The sequence below is a fragment of the Ostrinia nubilalis genome, chromosome 19, assembly GCF_963855985.1.
Source record: "Ostrinia nubilalis chromosome 19, ilOstNubi1.1, whole genome shotgun sequence".
NCBI lineage: Eukaryota > Metazoa > Arthropoda > Insecta > Lepidoptera > Crambidae > Ostrinia > Ostrinia nubilalis.
In genome coordinates this window covers 5,139,662-5,157,735 of record NC_087106.1, presented here as the reverse complement: position 1 = coordinate 5,157,735, position 18,074 = coordinate 5,139,662, and the positions used below count along the sequence as shown (strand labels likewise).

At 38.8% G+C, this 18,074-nt stretch overlaps 1 protein-coding gene across 1 annotated transcript; it reads right to left on the bottom strand.

The window, feature by feature from the left end:
• Window positions 1–406: 406 nt before the first annotated feature.
• Window positions 407–5,661, bottom strand: LOC135080928 (uncharacterized). The gene is made up of 12 exons (XM_063975648.1): window positions 5,356–5,661; window positions 5,130–5,280; window positions 4,895–5,042; window positions 4,654–4,762; window positions 4,500–4,579; window positions 4,328–4,425; window positions 4,123–4,240; window positions 3,591–3,829; window positions 3,107–3,283; window positions 2,747–2,846; window positions 909–1,032; window positions 407–565 (listed from the first exon to the last, which is right to left on the bottom strand). The coding sequence occupies exons 1-12, from the start codon at window positions 5,659–5,661 to the stop codon at window positions 407–409; spliced, it is 1,809 nt and encodes a 602-aa protein (XP_063831718.1).
• Between the last annotated feature and the right edge of the window lie 12,413 nt (window positions 5,662–18,074).

Genomic DNA, 18,074 nt, shown 5'->3' with positions numbered 1-18,074 from the left:
AGTTCAACAAACATAATATTCCTTTCAAATATTCAATACAAAATTAAATAATGAATATAAACAACTGATAAATAATATCAAAACATCAAATATATTTAACAAAAACATTGAAATTAACCACCTATGTTTGTCTTATCCATACATCATTATCTAATAGAGATTCTTACAATTAATATTACTTAAATTATTATGAGGTTCCTCATAGATCCTGAGGTTAGATTTCCACTGCAGTTGTGGTGTGGAAGTACTAATGAAAAAAAATGTATAAATATAATTAAAAAACCAACTACCCCTCAATCTCTATATAAGACTGTATTTAGACAAAACCCATTTATGATTTTGATGAACAGAAATGTTGAAGTTTGAAAATGGCCACCAGGATCACTTGACGCTTTCGGATTACAAGTTACGTGTCAGGTTTATGTGCGTGTTCCCTGATGCGTTGTATCTCGCTCTTTATTGCGGAGATGAGCGGGATAGCAGGGTCCTCCGGTGCGAGGCGGCCTTCAGACAGGACCAAGGAAGGGTTGACTGCGGGGACGCGACCTGCCACTCCGGTCAGCGACTGCAAAACGCCCAAAATTGGTACGTGCAAGATTTTTATCAATTTATTCATGCCTGTTACAAACAAACAATAAAACGGTGCAAAGAGGAGCCCTGAAGTGTAAGTAGATATACAAAGCAATATGGCTACATTCACATCTAGCCATTAGCAAAAAATACATTTGAGATGAAATATCACCATCCCAAATGTATTTTTTGTATAATTCAATTCTACCTACAGAGTATAACAAAATGTGTTAGGTGTTGCAGGATGGCTGCTTCATAGATCATCTAGTCTAGTTAATGGTAAAATCCAGCTTCTTACAGATTAATAAATATCAATTCTAAGTTCTTCAGGAACTCACGTGTGGCGGCGTGGGCCCCCAAGCCCTGGCGGGGGGCGGAGCCCTACGCTCGGCTACCGGCCGCGTGAACGATGTGCGTGGGCGCACGCTAGCGGTCGCCTCTGCTGGTTGAGTGCCACCTCTTCTGCGCGGTAAGATAATTTGACTTAATTCTTGAATAGGCCAGTAGAATTAGATTTTAAATCGGAAATAATTCCTACAAAAGATTTCATTGCTTTAATGGCTTCATTGGTTGCCCATTAAGACTCTCCTATGTTTTCGACTTCGACGGAGTTGTGCTTAAGTGGTGGGGGCCCCCGAAGGGGGCGCTTTTTCGGTTTTCCGGTTATACCGCGTAAAGGACTTACCCTATCGAAAAGTGGTTTTCCTGACGGTTGAAGGGCATTTAATCCTGCATTAAATAAGACCAAATTCATATGTTTTGGACAAACCGTTATCGTGCAAATGTTCGGCAAAGTAGAAAATATGTGTATAATTAATGACCCTCTCCACGTCCAATAGCACGTCACCCGTAGGCTCCCAAGCCTTGTAAAGGGTCGCCTTAACCAGCGTATCCCTGTCAAGGCTCACGAGTTGGATTTGCTTATCCTTGTTCGTCCCAGCCGTTCCTTACCTGCGGTTGCTGCACCTCTTCCTGGCACTCTCCTGAACGACTCTGTATTACCTAATGTGGCTGCCCCTCTTCCTTGTACCCTCCTGTACGATTGCATTGCTTAGCCCTATACCTGGTCCAAGGTTCGACGCCACAAAATCAACTTCGTATGCGTGAAAATAGTTTAAATATTATTTTCCGTGCTTACAACATTTTTCTTTACTGCTTTGCCTCTATTAGTCGTAGAGTGATTGTATATATCCTATAGCCTTTCTCAATGTATGAGCTATTCAACACAAAAAAAAATATTTCAATCAAACTAGTAATTCTTTAGATTAGCGCGTTCAAACAAACAAACAAAAAACTCTTCAGTGTTTTAATATGAACTTGTTGTTGTTGATTTTTGGCGTCGAACCTTAGACCAGGCATACGGCTAGGCAATGTAGTCGTGCAGGAGGATATAAGGAAGAGGGGCAGCCACAGTAGGTAACACAGAGTCGTTCAGGTGAGTGCCAGGAAGAGGTGCAGCAACCGCAGTTAAGGAACGGCTGGGACGAACAAGGATAGGCGCATCCAGCAAGCCTTGATAGGGTTACACTAGTTGAGGCGCTCCTTTTCAAGACTTGGAAGCCTGCGGGTAACGAGCCATTGGACGTGGAGAGGGTCATTAATTATACACATATTTTCTACTTTGCCGAACATTTGCACGAGAACGGTTTGTTCAAAACATATGAATTTGGTCTTATTTAATGCAAGATTAAATGCCCTTCAACCGTCAGAAGGACCACTTTTCGATAGGGTAAGTCCTTTACGCGGTATAACCGTAAAACCGAAAAAGCGCCTCTTTCGGGGGCCCCCACCACTTAAGCACAACTCCGTCGAAGTCGAAAACCTAGGAGAGTCTTTATGGGCAACTAATGAAGCCATTAAAGCACTAAAATCTTTAGTAGGAATTATTTCCGATTTAATTCATTTTTGTGTTTAATTCTACTGGCCTAGAAGGTGTTTTCAGATTTATTATTATTATTCTTACTTTTTTTTATAACTTCTAGCTTCATTTTACTACTGGCCACTTTTTCACTTGGCAACACGTTGGGCGCCAACATTATATTGCACAAATAAATGCATGAAGTTCAACATACCGTATAACGACGAGTAATTATGGTAAACTAAATACGTGTACCTATGATATGACCCGAGGTCAATGTAGTTAGATTTTACGACTATGTACCCACAGTCCACTTACCCACTGCCAGCTGATCGTCCCCTCACAGTGTCAAGGGCCGTGTAAGGAGAGCCCGGAAGGCGCACGTTGTCGTTCCTTGCCTGGGCTAGTTGCTCTGTATCTGAAAAATAAAATAGGGTAGACTAAGATTTTAAGGCAGACTCATGTCATTAAGATTCTGTTTGCAACAATTACGGGACTATTCCCACCTCTCGTTCCCACCGCTGCAACTTCTGTGTTGCCACTTGCCAGTATCTACAGCTTGATCGCCAAAAAAACCCTACCAGTGAAGGTCAAGTTTGTCCCGGGAACCAGTAGCAAACATTTCAGGTTGTGGAACAACCATGTTAGTAGTGTCATGACAAGATCATTTCATCTTACCTGACTTCTTAAGCTTGTCTCCGCTGTCCCTCTCAGATTCGCCTGGCGTGTCCCGAGACTGTCCCGAGGCACTTCCAAACAGCGTAAACGCGTCATCCATAAGCTCGTTGAAACGCTGCCTCATGCGGGACGGGACGGGCTTGCCTCCAGACTTGGTGGGACTGGATGGCTTTGATGCTGTCGAATTTTGACCATTGTACTCGGCTTTATTGCAATCGTCATAATTTTTTCAGTCATAGGTTAAAAATGGACGATTATCTTTTGGAAATTGGTAATTTAATACCTCAACTACACTACTCGCGAAGTTGGCCAATGTAGATAGTATGGTTCGCTTAGAGATACCTCGCCTAGTCGCCTAGCCTCGCCCAACTTTTGATTGCAGCTGAGGTAGGTATTTATATGAATCACTTCCTATACCTACCTCGAATAGATCAAATGGACAAAATCTTTACACTAAAGTTGAAAGATTCTTAGGTATTCTTACCATCTTTGATCCTCTGGCAGTGGAGATCCCATACCAAAGGCCCGATGACTCCTGGGTCCTTATCTATGCTTCCGAGCCGCACCAGTTGTGAAGGCATCTGTCGCCTTTGCACCACATCCTTGGTTTTGTCCTGGGCCCGGTCAGTCTTTTGCTTTGGACTGGACAACGGCGAATCTATGTCCAGATGACGCACCGATACTGGTTCCAGGATACGGGATAGTGGCTCAACGATATTGCCCCTGAAAAAACCATAACTTTGTAGTGTCATGTGGGTCATGGATTATCGTAGCCATTCAGTGTTTATAGTTCGTTTCATCCACGAAGTCGCGCCCCACCATTCTTCCGCTAATGTTTGAGGGTTATCGGTACACGCTAAATTATCCATGAGTGCACACGCACACTACAATAATGACGCTCGGATTACTCTGATAAAACTCCCTGCACCAAAAATTTGTGGGGCTCGTCTTCGTGGATGAAACGATCTATAGCTGTTTATCGAAGTAAAGTAGCTAGAAAAGTGTTTTTTTTTTACCTTGGGAAGGAGTTGACTGATGGCATCGAAAGATATGAGGTAGGTGTGTGCGGCGCTGATGCCTGACTATCCGAGCTATCAACACCTGCTGCTTCCAGCAAACTGTCTGTAGTGCCCACTGAAAGGAAAACATTTTTTTATGACCCACACCTGCCGGTATAAACCTAAATGTATTGAACCTTTTTTCAGTGAGCTGGAAACTTACCTCTTTTCTTTTGAGGCATTCGTAATGCATGGGGCTTCTTCTGTCTTCGGCGTATAGCTGCTGCTACTTCTGATACTCCAGACGAGGTTGTTGAGGAACTAGATCAACAAATTGGTAATTAGTTTGGGTTGATTGATATCCTCTTATTAATAGATATTAAAGAAGGGTATACCTTGAAGCACTACCAGCTCTGTAAATTGGTAGTAAGGTACTGCTAGGTCTTGTCCTGCTTGGAGAAACTACGCTGATCAACTGAAATCAATCAATCAATATTTTATATCAAGTATGTATCAACAAACTGGTAAATGATGCTGGATGATACGTACTCGCCCATCCTTTTCTTCATGAACTTGTTTCAACTGATTGCGTTCCGCTTCTCGTAACATCTCGTTCCTGTACGCTCGTAGAGAAGCTGCTGATTTGATTGCTTTCCTCCTGCTCAATGGGAATAGATCAAAGGTAACTTAATTATTTTTTAAATTCTTCAATTTATTTTTCAACACATTATTATGAAGTAACATCATCATAAAAGAATGAACAAGAAGACAAAACTGAAGAAATAGATACCTATGTGCCAGACACAGCAAAGCCAAGAGGACTAGCAGCAGTAGTACTGCCACGACGGCTCCCACTGCGAGGGCCCAAAGCTCGGTTCCGTGGACGCCTCCTGTCTCCGCCTCACCCTCCAGACCTTCGGCTGCCTTCAGGTACGCTGCTGGCGATATTGGTCACCCATCTTAGTTTATAGTTTTGGAACCAGGCATAGGTATTATGTCATAAGGGAAATTCTTGTCAAACTTACGCTCAGCCTTAGTAGTGACAACTGCTCCCAGCTCCCTTGCCACTTCTGCGTCTCTCACGAGGCGCATGTCTCTTGCTGCTACTGCAGCAGGCACTGCCCGACCACCAACAAGGACCACGTATACTATTTGAACGCTACCGGTTTCTGGCGACTAAAATCAAGAAATTAACTTCAATTGTCTACTCATGAGAGGTGAAAATGACTAACTTAAACCGGGGAGTCTTACTTCAGTAATATTCTGTATGTGCACTTGCACAGGTGGCTGCTGTTCTGGTTTTATTATCTCTCGTTTGAACAACAACGTCTCATTACTCGTATCTGTCTCCAGCGGCAAATCAATCAAATCCTCCTTAACATCTTCTAACTCTTCACGATCTCTTATCTCCCTTTTCCTCAACACTACTGTAGGAGTTGCCAGTATCCACGATTCTACTTCACTTATTCTTGTTGCTTTTATTTCAGATATGACTGACGTTGGGTCTACATTATCGATTAAAGTTAAATGATCATCAGGGTATACTCGTAACATCATTTTTGACGAATTTATGGAAGAAGGAAATGATTTTTCTACTACTTTAGTAAGACTACTTAATGACTCTACAGGGTCTGCCACAGAACTATGCAGATCGTGGTATCGGTATGGTGTTTCTGCGCTGTATGCTACTTGGTTAACATTGCTGTCTTTGTTTACAACGAATGAATGAACATCATGTTTCTTTCTTGAGGTAGGTGCGTCTAGTGATTTTATGATGCCAAGGTGTCTTTCTTGCTGTCTGCAATGGAATAGCAGTTGGTATAGTTTTAAAAGAAGAAAAAATTTAGTTGATTAGTTATAAAGAGGAAATAAAAGAGATTACTGGGTAGTTGCTTACCTTAAAAAGGCTTTTTGGTACAACCTGGCTAGTCTCAGTTGTAAGCTGTCAGGCGTGGACCCCTGGATGACTGTTAGGAGCCAGTAGCGACGGTCCTCTGGTATTTCTGGCTCCAAGCTGTCGGGTACTCCTGGTTCACCACAGTTGAGGACACATTCTCCTGTGGTCTTATCTGTCACCGCCTGAGTAAATTTCTGTTATTACATCGATCTAAAAGACTGAATCATTGCAATTTGACTGTACAGTTTGAAACAGCAGTAGTTAAACAAAATTAAAATCAATAAGGAATTTGCATACAAAAACATGTGGGCTTAAATTGTGTTCCCAAGTTCAACGATCCTACACATCGTGTGAAATTGTGGATTTTAAGAGCTGAAAGCAGATCGTTCTCTCCGAGGCCTAGAATCAGTTCTTACTGAAAGTAAGTAGTTCGCTACGAAAACTGTCTGCTGAAAAGCACAATGCTTTTCAGCAGACAGTTTTCGTAGCGAAGTTTCTTATTCAATAGTCGACCTATTTACCTGTGGCGGGTAAGAATCCAAGTACACAGTGGCAAGTACGGTAGTGGTGTGGACATACGGTGACGTCGGCTTAGCTGGCGTTGGTAAGGGCGGGTCTGGAGGTGGTGGTGGACCGTCTCCTGAGCCTGTCCAGAAGAAGTCTTCCAGGCGCGGGGTGCGCTCGTGCTGGTCTCGGGATACGAGCATGTATACTGGAGCAAGGAAATATAGATAGACCGTAAGTAAGGCAAATGTTGAGAAGTATAAAACTATTGTTCTACCCGTGGTATCATTATATGAGAACTTTCTTTTATGCTTTTTCTCCCTTTGTTTTTTGTATTAAACTAGATATTTCTGTTCTAGATAGTATTTAGCAGTTTAGTGACGAGCTTTTTATCTCGATTCTAAACTCAGATCATGGAAGGGATTCAAACTATTAGGTATGTTAGAAAAAGTTAAAGGGTTAAGAAGAAGAGGTAGGCATGTGATTTACATGTTTTTGAGAGGGCAATAGTAATAAGGGCACTATTTATATTTTGGTTTAAACTGTAGGGGAGACCTAGGAGAGTTGTGACAGAGGTGAGTTGTGACAAGGGCGATTTCTCCTTACTTAATGTAGTTAGGAAGGTGGTAAAAACGCTTGTTTGTCGCTTTTAAGGCCTCAGCCTCGAACTTAGCGGGCAGCGGCGCGGGAGCGGCGGCGGGGCGGGAGCGGCAGGATCTTATGCGTAAAATCAAATAGACCGGTTCTCGAACACAGCGGCGCGGCAGCGGCGCCGGAGCGGGCAACGAGCGGGCAGCGGCGAGGGAGCGGGCAACGAGCGGGCAGCGCACTCCTTCTTTTGACAACAATAAATCGAGCGTAAGGAATAGATTTGAATCGAAATAAAATTGTCGCCGTTGTTCAGACATTTCGTTCGCGAATAAAAACAAATATCTCGACAACACAACCCCGAACACAACACTTCGCCGCTAAAGCGCCGCGCGAGCTGCCCGCTGGTTTCGAGAACGGGTGTGCGTTGCCCGCCCCGCTCCCGCGCCGCCGCCGCCGCCGCCCCGCTGCCCGCTAAGTTCGAGGCTGAGGCCTTAGACGCTCTTCTTGACTAAGTACCTGCGGGCGGCGCACGAGACACGGTTACGTAAATATGACGTCTGTGTACAAAAAAATGCGAAAAGTAAGTTTTTCTTCAAAATTTTATTTCAATTTATATCATGTTTTAGTATATGTGCACTATTGTGTTATTTTTTCTCAAGTTGCATGGTTATTCAGGTCTTAAAATGTAGCACTGATCTTTTGTGTGCGCATCGTGTTTAGAAAATAAAAATTATTATTCGAACCAAGTCGTCATTTTAAACACCTAGGAGAGTTGTGACAGCCTGTCACAACTCTCCTAGCTTACTTCATTTTTCTGATGGGCCATTTCCACGATGTTTTTAGATGTTTTTTTGTGTGTTAGTAGGTTCATAATTTTTATAATTGCATGCTGTTACTTTTTTTATTCAGAACGCCTAATAACTATACATGAAAGCCATATAGAGGAACTGCTTGTTAAAGTCGGAATCTAGAACCTAGCTTATGAAGTGATTAGGTTAAAGGGTTAAAGTTTAAGATATGCTGCGACCTCTTACAATCTAAACTTGTCAAGATATATTAAGAAGAAAGAGGCTTATCAAGTAAACCCAGAAGGCGAAGCTCCGTCTATGGATTATACCTACCACCGCGACTATTTTATTTTTATAGAAGAGAAAGAAAATACTATAGGTATTAAGTGACTATAATATTAGCTAAAAAATATAATTAAAAAAATCCAGGGTCGTGGGAGAAAAATGAAAGCTGGAGAAATGTGGCTCAATCTGTGACTGTGTAACGACATCCTATAACTATTTGTTTTAACTGGTAGGTACTAAAGGATGATTAAAGTACTTTTTTGCTAAAAAATCATCTTTGATTGAGTATTATGGTATTTTTTATATCTAATAGATGAAATACAATGCTGTCACAACTCACCTCGGTACCTGTCACAACTTACCTCGGTGCTAGGAGAGTTGTGACAGAGGGAGTGGTCTAAGATTTTGGTGATTTTCTTAGAAACCCTAATACTTTAGTTAACTTTGGTGATTGTTTTGAAAACAGAAGGAATGGCGCTACATTAATTTGTATGATTCATAGCTGTGGAATGTTTTTTGAGCGAGATATGGCCCCTAAAGTAAAAATTGTCACAACTCTCCTAGGTCTCCCCTACCTACCTACCTAGGTAACATTAATATTCATTCATTAAATTAGCTGGTCTAAGCATGCCATTCGGCTTCAAAGGGGGTAAAGCTCGGCTCCGTTCAAATAGCGACTGCAGCAAAAAGACAACTAAAGACAACGGCAATTATTTCACGTCAATCGTCGTCCATGACAGGTCGATAAACATTTCCCGAATCGCGTGATCTTCAGAATAAAATGGTTTATTAGCCCTCCTGTAACTTCCAGTAACTACAGTTTCATAACAAGGCGTGTGGGACAAGCTGAAATCGGACTGAGGAAAACTCTTCTTTCAGAACTTTGATAATAATTAGGAAAACCTTCACTCAAGTTACAAAATCCGCACTTAAGATTTTCGTGATTCTGGGTAACATTAGGAAAAAAGATCGGATAAACGATCAAATTAATCAAGTCTTATAGTTGTAACTAACTTTTATGCCAAAAAAGTCTGGTAATTTTATCAAACTAGGTATAATGTGCTTCCTGTAAGTAATTGGAAAAATTAAGATTAAAACCAATTGTAGCTTGATTTGATGTGTCGTTGTCCACATCTATTGCAATAACAATCCAAGGAAGTTCATAAGCTTTAGATTTAGTTTGTCTAGAGTGTAGTATCAATCAGGCACAAAATAAATCGCACACAGAGAGAGTTGTTCAGTTATCTTTTATCTGTATGAACTTTCATCTTCTTCAAGTTCTTAGAGTTAAAACGCTTATTCTTATCGATTGCGCTTAGGCGTTCCACAGGGATGTACTTTTGCGCCACCCCGTGCCAACCACGGAGGCCTGTAGTAAAGAAACGCATTTCCTGCCTGTAATATTCGACTTATCTACTGTAATACATAGAATGATGTATTTTATATAAACAACACGATACCGGTTTATTTATTGATTTGATTGAAACCTACGAATCCTAGGTTCTAAAATTAACTAATTGTGAAAATGGGAAATGGTAGGACACAATGTTTCATAGAAAAATTCCAGACAAAATGCAACCATCCGAAAAGTATAAAAAGTCGAAAGAATGCAGTGCTTTATTTTGTGAAGCTTGTTTTGTTCGAGCAACTAAAATTAACAACTGACAGTCTGGTTGACAGCACTTAAATGTTTATTGAAGTATGCAGATCCCAAGCATATCGTTTCGCTAATTTCATTCAGTTCATTCAACATTTTATTGGTTTTCCCGATTTTCTTTTGAATTTAAATATTGGAAGTTATCGCAGAATTCGTAAAAAGGGAACCAGTATGTAAACCAATAAGGATAAAATCATTACGTAAACATAGAGCTCGATTTCAACATACAAACGCACAAAAAGGCATATAATAGTGCTGTAATGCCGCGGTTTCACGCGGGCCGTGCGCCGGCGCACCCTTTGTGTTGCCCGGATGTGAGTTTAGTGACCAGAAGATTTTTATCTCCTTATTCCGGTACTGATAAGGTCGAAAATAACAAATCACCTGGACATGATGATCTCTGATCTGTGGCTGTGCAGCCAACCGTAATGATGACCTCTGCTGTTGATTGATATAGTAATTGTTCAGGATGTGAGTTATGGTTATGGTATGGCACAGAAAATTTGATAAGTTAAAAAATATTTTCTAAAGTTACCTACTTGTACCCAAACGTTTCATTTGTTCAAATATCCACCTTAGCTATACCTACTTAATCAAATATTAGGAAAGAAATTAGGATATTAAATGCTGATTGGTATCCATGCCATCCGTTAGGTAGGTACCTAAATTGCCGATTTCTTTTTAAAATAAATTAGTCAAAATAAGCGTATAATTAAATTAAATTTAAGGAATAAAAAGGCTTTGGTTTCATAGAGGGAATACTGACAATACTGTACTTAGTAATTAAACACATTAGGGATTAAATTTAATCCCCATTATCGTCATAATCATAAAAATATCAATGACAGGTTTAGGTTTTTAATTAAGATGATCTATTAATCTAATAAGTGATGAATAACTTTCTTCTACAGGCTTTGAATTTCTTTTAGATGTGCTAAAATAAGTAAATAAAAACTTACTCTTGTCGTCATTTTCGTAGTCGTCTGCATAAACATCATAAATAATACTCATACAAAATAAATTAAAAAGTATTTTACTTTTCAACATAATATCTTTGCTTTGTATATCGTCGCTCTTTATAACACTGCTACTTGTAAAGTTGGACAGGCATTTTAGAAAATATATTTGTTAAAAACATTAAATTGAGCACTAAATTACACAGAAAACCGAATTCTATGGCACCCTTGGCAAAAAGCACCATCCGCCTACCAAAATCGAGGTATAACTACTGTGCGTTTGGTAGTTTGAGATTGTTTGTTGCGTTGCTACGCGACCACACATTGAATTACGCGCGCAATGCGCCGATCCGCCATTTTGTTCATAAAGTTGGAGCTTCACTTTCAGCGAGGACGGCGCAGGCTAACTGACTCAAACAAAACAATAATGAAATGATGATGATGAATCATGATGCAGCATTACTTATTTTATTTATTTATTTGACGATCACTTAGCCTAATGTTTTGAGTGTAGGACTAATATGCCAGAGGTCGCGGGTTTGTTATTCGCTTACACGGTGCAAATATTTGTGTGCATGAACATCCGTTATTATTGGTCTGGGTGTTTCTATGTATAATGTAATGTATGTATTTACAAAAGAAGCAAGTTTACTGTATTAAATATGATAAGTAGGAAATTAAGAATTACGATCGTTTGTCGCTATGACTGTAACCCCACCCTACTTACCTACCATTCCATAGATTAAAATTTAATCAAGAAGTAATTTTATTTATTAATACTGGTTTGTTACATTTAGAAATAGTATATACGTTTTCTAGAAAAGTGCATATAAAAGCAAATCAATAAGGTAAATTACGTAAATTAAAAGCTTCTTTTGGCATACTTAAACTTTAGTTTTAAATTAACTGTAATAGATGGCGTTGTATATTCCACCTACCTGTCAAAATTGATGTCATTTTTATCTGTGCACAGTTTTGTCTATGGTCTGAATATTGTAGTGTTGCCAGTATAATTCAAGCTACTATTCTAGAAAATTTAAAAGCTCTAATATTTTAGTAGTTTGAAAAGTAATAAAAACGCCTAGTTATTTGTGTAATCATAGTGCACGTTGTGCAATATATATTCCCTCTGTCTTTTCTACCTTAATTAATAAACATCACTTCATTATAACAAAACTAAGAAATAACAAAGCGCTATTTCCTAACAATGTAAATCACGGATTAGGTATTTAGATACCGGTGCAAGCGGTTTAATTTCATGAACCTTTTTGACATATTTCCCATACAGAAACTGTTAATAGGAAAATTTAATTCTTCAGTTAAAAGTTATTCGATGATAGAAAAATTAGCCCTTTAGTGTAATTTGCAAGTTCTCGTATTGCTTTAAAAAACGAATAATGATCTGTGGGTAGGTAAACAAGTAATATTAAAAACTGTTGTTTGTTCAAGTTTTGTTTTAAATTTAAAACTAGAGTAAAAAAAACAATTTTATGTAATAGTAGTATTTTGATTTCTAAACTGACAACACTGATGTTTTCCATCGCACCATTTCATGTTGTTTCATTCGGGTGAGTTCGTCGCTTCCGTTCGACGGACTTTGTGCGACGTAAGCGGGTGTGTGCGAAAGTATGAAGTGAAATCGTACAAAAAGTGTGTGAAATGTTTAGTGTTAGTTAATTTTGTGCTAAGTAATTCAAAATGAGTGCGAACGGATAGCCCCGGTTTCTATATTCAGTCCATAAAACACTAAGATAGTGGTACACGTAACATTTCGTATGAACAGTTTCAAAATGGCTGTGTTTTGAAGGACCCTTTGTCCGCTTTCGTGTTCTTCTTTCAGCATGATAGTGGGATCGTACTGTCAGAATTTTGACTTCGAGAGGTGAGGGAGATACCTAATAAGATTTAGTGGTCCTGGTGTAGATACGTGGAGTGGAAAAGTACTGGTTCCCGCCGTAGTGCGGTGGCGGTCGGTTGCTTTCTACGCAAGCGATACCAAACGCTAGCTTGCAACGTGTGAGTTTCTAATAACCTTTTTATTTTCTTGGGTAACTAATAAAGTGTTTGTGGCACGTACGTGGGCTGGCCGCTCACGACTGATATAATTTTAGCTTGGTGTTGATTTCCTGGCGTTACTCTCAGTTCTTGACTGTCATATGGTGAAGTAAACACTGGTTATTTATAGAAGAACTCACTAAAATCGTATTGGGATTAGTTTCCTATTGGATATCTGGTAGTCCAAATTCTAAACGAGAGCCCCTAATGAACATCAAGCTAGATTAACATATTGGAAATAGATGTACTTACCTATTTCTCTTCTGTTTATCAACAAAATGTGGTAGGTATAAGTACCTACCTAATATACCTACTTTTGTGTATTCATACATGCTGTTGAATGTTGTTCCTATAACTTACAGTAAATAAATGAATGTAAAATTTATTCTTTTTCCATAATAATCAGTCTGAAATAATAATTATTATCAGTCAATAATGCTCGTTTTCACCATCAATCCCTAATTTTTAAGTGACCCCTATGACAACAAAATTCCTGTTATTTGTTACCATAGGGGTCACTTAAAAAGTAGGAATTAATGGTGAAAACGGGCATAAGTCTCTTTTAACCTAACATACAAAATAATAGTGACTTTTCTTCAAAAAATATTTTTATTTATCAATTATAAATCCAGATTACCTAGTATCCCTTGTATAATATTTTCAAAATTTCCAATGAGGAAGATGTAAATCAAAATTTATTCCCCTTTTTCAGCCCTAACAAAAACTTTAGGCTAAAATAAGACTAACTGTGAAAAAATTTTGTTGATATCACGAAAATTGAATATTTTATAAGCAAATCAATATGGGAACGCGCGAAAACTGATAGCACCCCTGGAATACGGGCGATGACGTCACACCGCTCGTTGGGCAACGACGGACGGGCGGCGCGGGTGCTAGCTGCGCTCTGTAAACTTATTTTCGTTCATTTCGATACATTTTTTATTTATATTAACCGTATCTGATGCCAACCAAATAATCTTCCGAAAGTAGATTTACTTATGGTTGCGGATACTTTCAGAAAACATGCAAAGTACCTATATTATTGCAGAAATCCAAGTGCTAAAACTTGCAAGGTAAGTGAACCTATTATTATGGATGCAATAAATAATTGAGTATTTAGTATTTACGCTTTTTGTAGTATTTGAGGTAGATTATAAAAGTTCTATCTAGTTTAAAAGTAAAAGTACTAGTGCTGTCAGTCAGATTGCTGTGGGTTATCGATAAAAAATAATACCCATCAATAATTTAGCAACGTTATGTCTTAATATTTTATTTTTACAGAGTTGGACGATCACGTCCAGTCGTGTTATAGACTAACTATCCAACTATCGAATTATGGACATAATGTAATACTCGTAGGGTAAGTTCATTTGAAAAGACTATATCCGCAGTGTACAGTAAAAACAAGAGTTACTACACCTGAACACAAAGTTAGAGCTACGGCATATCATTGTACATTTGTTTGTGCTGAAGATAACGAATAAATTGGAAAATCTGGAATGCGGAGTTTGTGCAGCAAGCAATGAAGAATGCAAACATACAATGGCATTAATTGGTTTTAAGGTTATATGTATATGTCATAGTCAAAGGTCGATATGCAGTCTCTTCGCGGAATGACTGGTCTATCCTAGGTTTGACCAAAGCCTTCAGGCCAACCCCGAAGTGAATTCTTATTAATTCGGCCTTTGACTAAGTCAAACCTAGAAGTGCCTAAACTGTTCAGTCAAACGTCGAAACTAAAGTAATCTGTTTCGGGCTTTGCCTAGTCAATCCTAAAACGACTGGCAGACGTGGTCAAAAGTAGACGCAGCGTTACAGAGGCCGGCAGCAATTGTAGAAAACCGACCAAGTTCGAATCGGATTCTCGTACGGGTTCCGTACGACTCTTTTATTGTTATATGGCGAATGGGGATGATTTTTAAAGTGACTATAAAACTAAATATTTTGGGAAAGGCATGAGATATACAGCCTGGTGACAGACAAACAGCGAAGTCATAGTAATAGGGTTCCGTTTTTACCCTTAATCCTTTAAGGTACAGAACCCTAAAAGAAATAATTTCAAGATCGGTTTAGACACACTGACAAACTACCGCAATAAACAAGTTTAGTTATTCATACTCGTACCTTCACCTAAAGAGAGAACCGATCGGTAAAGTCTATGTAATAAGTTCAATATCAAAATGAAGTGTAGTTTAGTTTAGTCTTAATTGAGGTTTGACTAGTCAAACCCCGATTTCATTAAATTCAGTTTCGACGTTTGACTGACCAAATTAGTCTCACCTAGGTTTGACTAACATTCTTTAGTCAAAGGCCGAAATGTTTGGGCTTTGACTAAGACTTCTAGTCAGACCTGAGGATTGACTAGTCAAACCTAGGAGCGCCTGAGCTTCGAGGTTTGACTATAACATATAGACGTAGTGAAGATCCCGCTTGTACCGAAGTAGCGTGCTATTGGAGGAAACCAAAACTGTTGTGCAAGTTGGATCTCAGCTAAAATTTATTAAAGTCAAAGCTGTGAACTATACAAGGCAGTATCAAAAATATATGTGTCAGTAGTACTACCACCATAACCATCTGACACAAAGATCAGTCCATCGGGCTTGATGATTATTTTTGTTCACATTAAAAAGTTATTAGTATACACTTTGTAACTTTCTATGGAATCAGTGTACGATCATGAATCGGAAGTAAGGTACAGTCTGTTTTGTCACAGTTAAAACTGGTTTCTAACTCTATCGAGGGTCGTCAACGTTTTTCCTGATTTTTATAGTTTGAGTCTGTTACGTCTTTCTTTTTCTGTTCTACTTGAATCTTCGTATCTCTCGTCTTTATTTCTATTGCAGATAACTCTATACGGCGTACTACGCTACGTGCCCTAGCTGCCCATTGCCATTTCAGCTTGCTAGTCCGTCGGGCTATTAATCGTTTGTCTAAGGTAGACAATACTTGTCAACAATCTCGAGAATCAAGCTCCGAAACGAAACTGAGTAGGGCGCAGTTCGACATAAGCTTCATTTTGTTCGTATTCATCCGAATGCCTACCTGTTCCGATATATTCGATTAAGGACTTTGAGCATTGTGCCGAGGTCTTCCAGCAACTCTGCCATGAGTGCCATGACCACAATATCGTCAGCAACGGTAGCGATAATTAATATGGCACCGCTGGAGAGACTGCAGCACTGCCCAAGTTTCGATCGAATCGAAGGCCTTCTTCTCATATTCCACGAATGTCAAGCAGAGTGGCAAGTTATACTCCTTCCTTAGTTTTCTGTATAACCTGCCGCAGCTCTGCCCCAGGCAGAAAGGTTCTGGAGTGGAGGCCACGTACCGAAAAACACAGCGTAGGACGTCCACCCACAAGGTGGACCGACGACCTGATAAAGATAGCAGGGAGGCGCTGGATGCAGGCCTCTACCAACTGTGCGATATTATGTGGAAGTTATTGAAGGAGGCTTGTGGCTTATGTTCAGCAGTGGACGTCCTGTGGCTGAGATGACGATGATGATGACGATAACTCTATTCTAGAGTATTATTATCTCTTTGACTTCTACAGGCGGATTGTCACAAGAATGAAAAGTATGTGTTAATACATTTTGTTTGTATAGATTTTTATCGATAACTCAAAGAAGCGACAACATTATTTTACCACCATAAAACATAGTCAATAACAAGGGCTAAAGTAGGTAGAGAGTTTTTAGTATTGTCTTATTGTCTTTAAAGTTTCAAAGGATTCAATTTACTTTTTAAGTAACCCATCTGCGTGCGTGCCTCGTGTTTTGTTTCTCAATTTTTTGTCTACTGTTTCAAATAAAATGTCACTAAAATACTTTATAAAAAAATTGTAATGAAAAATATACAATGGTAGGTGTTTAGTCTTTAGGTAGGTACTCGCATTAAAATGATCTTTGCAATAATATCGACTGGTTTTTGTAGATAACGCTTTCTCCCTTTTCGTTAACTTACACCATTTATGTATTTATCAGCTTTTCTTAGCTTTAAAAGTAATTTTCTGGGGCACTAACCATTGTATTAGTATAAAAGGGTTACTATACAATATCTGCATGGTATTTTTTACTCCATAATTCTATAAAACTCGAAATGACTGTACGAGTCTATGAGCGCGCGAAGGAGCAATGCCATCCCGGCGGAGGTAACGGGCGGTGTGACGTCACGCGCTAAACGGTCAAGTGCGAGTTGATTTTTAAAACATCCAACTTTGAATGCCCATAGAAAATTCAGTTTTTGAGATATCGAAAAAATTCTTTCACTAATATTTTTTATATTTTATGTTTCATCTTTTTACATTATAAAATAATTACACTCATCTTCCTCATTATATTAGAATGTAATGTAAGAAGTTCCAAAAATTTTATTTATTTCTTGCTTTCATCAAGCATCAACTAAAATTTAGTAGAAAAAAATTATAATCAATGTAACAGATCAAAAACATTAATTTTATTAGGGGGGTCACATTGACATTGTTGTTGTCCATACCATAGTCAATGTTAATGGGCAAGTAATGCAGCTGTTTGTAAATCCCAACTAATATTATAAATGCGAAAGTAACTGTCTGTCTGTCTGTCTGTCTGTCTGTCTGTCTGTTACGCTTTCCCGCTTAAACCTCGCAACCGATTTTGATGAAATTTGGCATAGAGATAGTTTGAGTCCCGGGAAAGAACATAGGATAGTTTTTATCCCGGTTTTTGAAACAGGGACGCGCGCGATAAAGTTTTTCTGTGACAGACAAAATTCCACGCGGGCGAAGCCGCGGGCGGAAAGCTAGTTACAATATATTTTAAAATAATTAAATTAGCAGCTTGAACCCAATCATATTTTTAATTCTGCAGCATCTATTTCAATTAGGCATGTTTGACTTTTTAGGCATTAAGTAGTTTAAATGGTTCTTTAGTTAAAGTTAGGGCATAAAATAAAACATTATATAATTTAGTTTATTATGTAATATTGTGGACAAAATTACCACAGAGAGACAGACTTACTTTGAGTTTCTTTTTGGTCTAGTTTGACAAATTATCTGACACAATATATTAATTCATAGATAGCAAAGACAGGGTGGACTATAATAATAAACTTCAGTGAACCAAAACTGGATAAACACAAGGTTTCTTTCAGTTGAACTTTGGTCATATAAGATAAACTTACCTACTGATTATAATAAGATGGCAAAGATAATAATTACAAGTTAATTACAAAGTGCTTTGCCATCTTTTGTATGACAG

Excerpts from the sequence above, each read along its gene's own strand:
- LOC135080928 (XM_063975648.1), bottom strand. The coding sequence starts at position 5,661 with ATGATGTTACGAGTATACCCTGATGATCATTTAACTTTAATCGATAAT. Across the intron at positions 4,580-4,653 it reads ATGAAGAAAAGGATGGGCGA|TTGATCAGCGTAGTTTCTCC; the intron begins GTACGTATCATC and ends GATTGATTTCAG. Across the intron at positions 4,426-4,499 it reads AGAGCTGGTAGTGCTTCAAG|TTCCTCAACAACCTCGTCTG; the intron begins GTATACCCTTCT and ends TTGTTGATCTAG.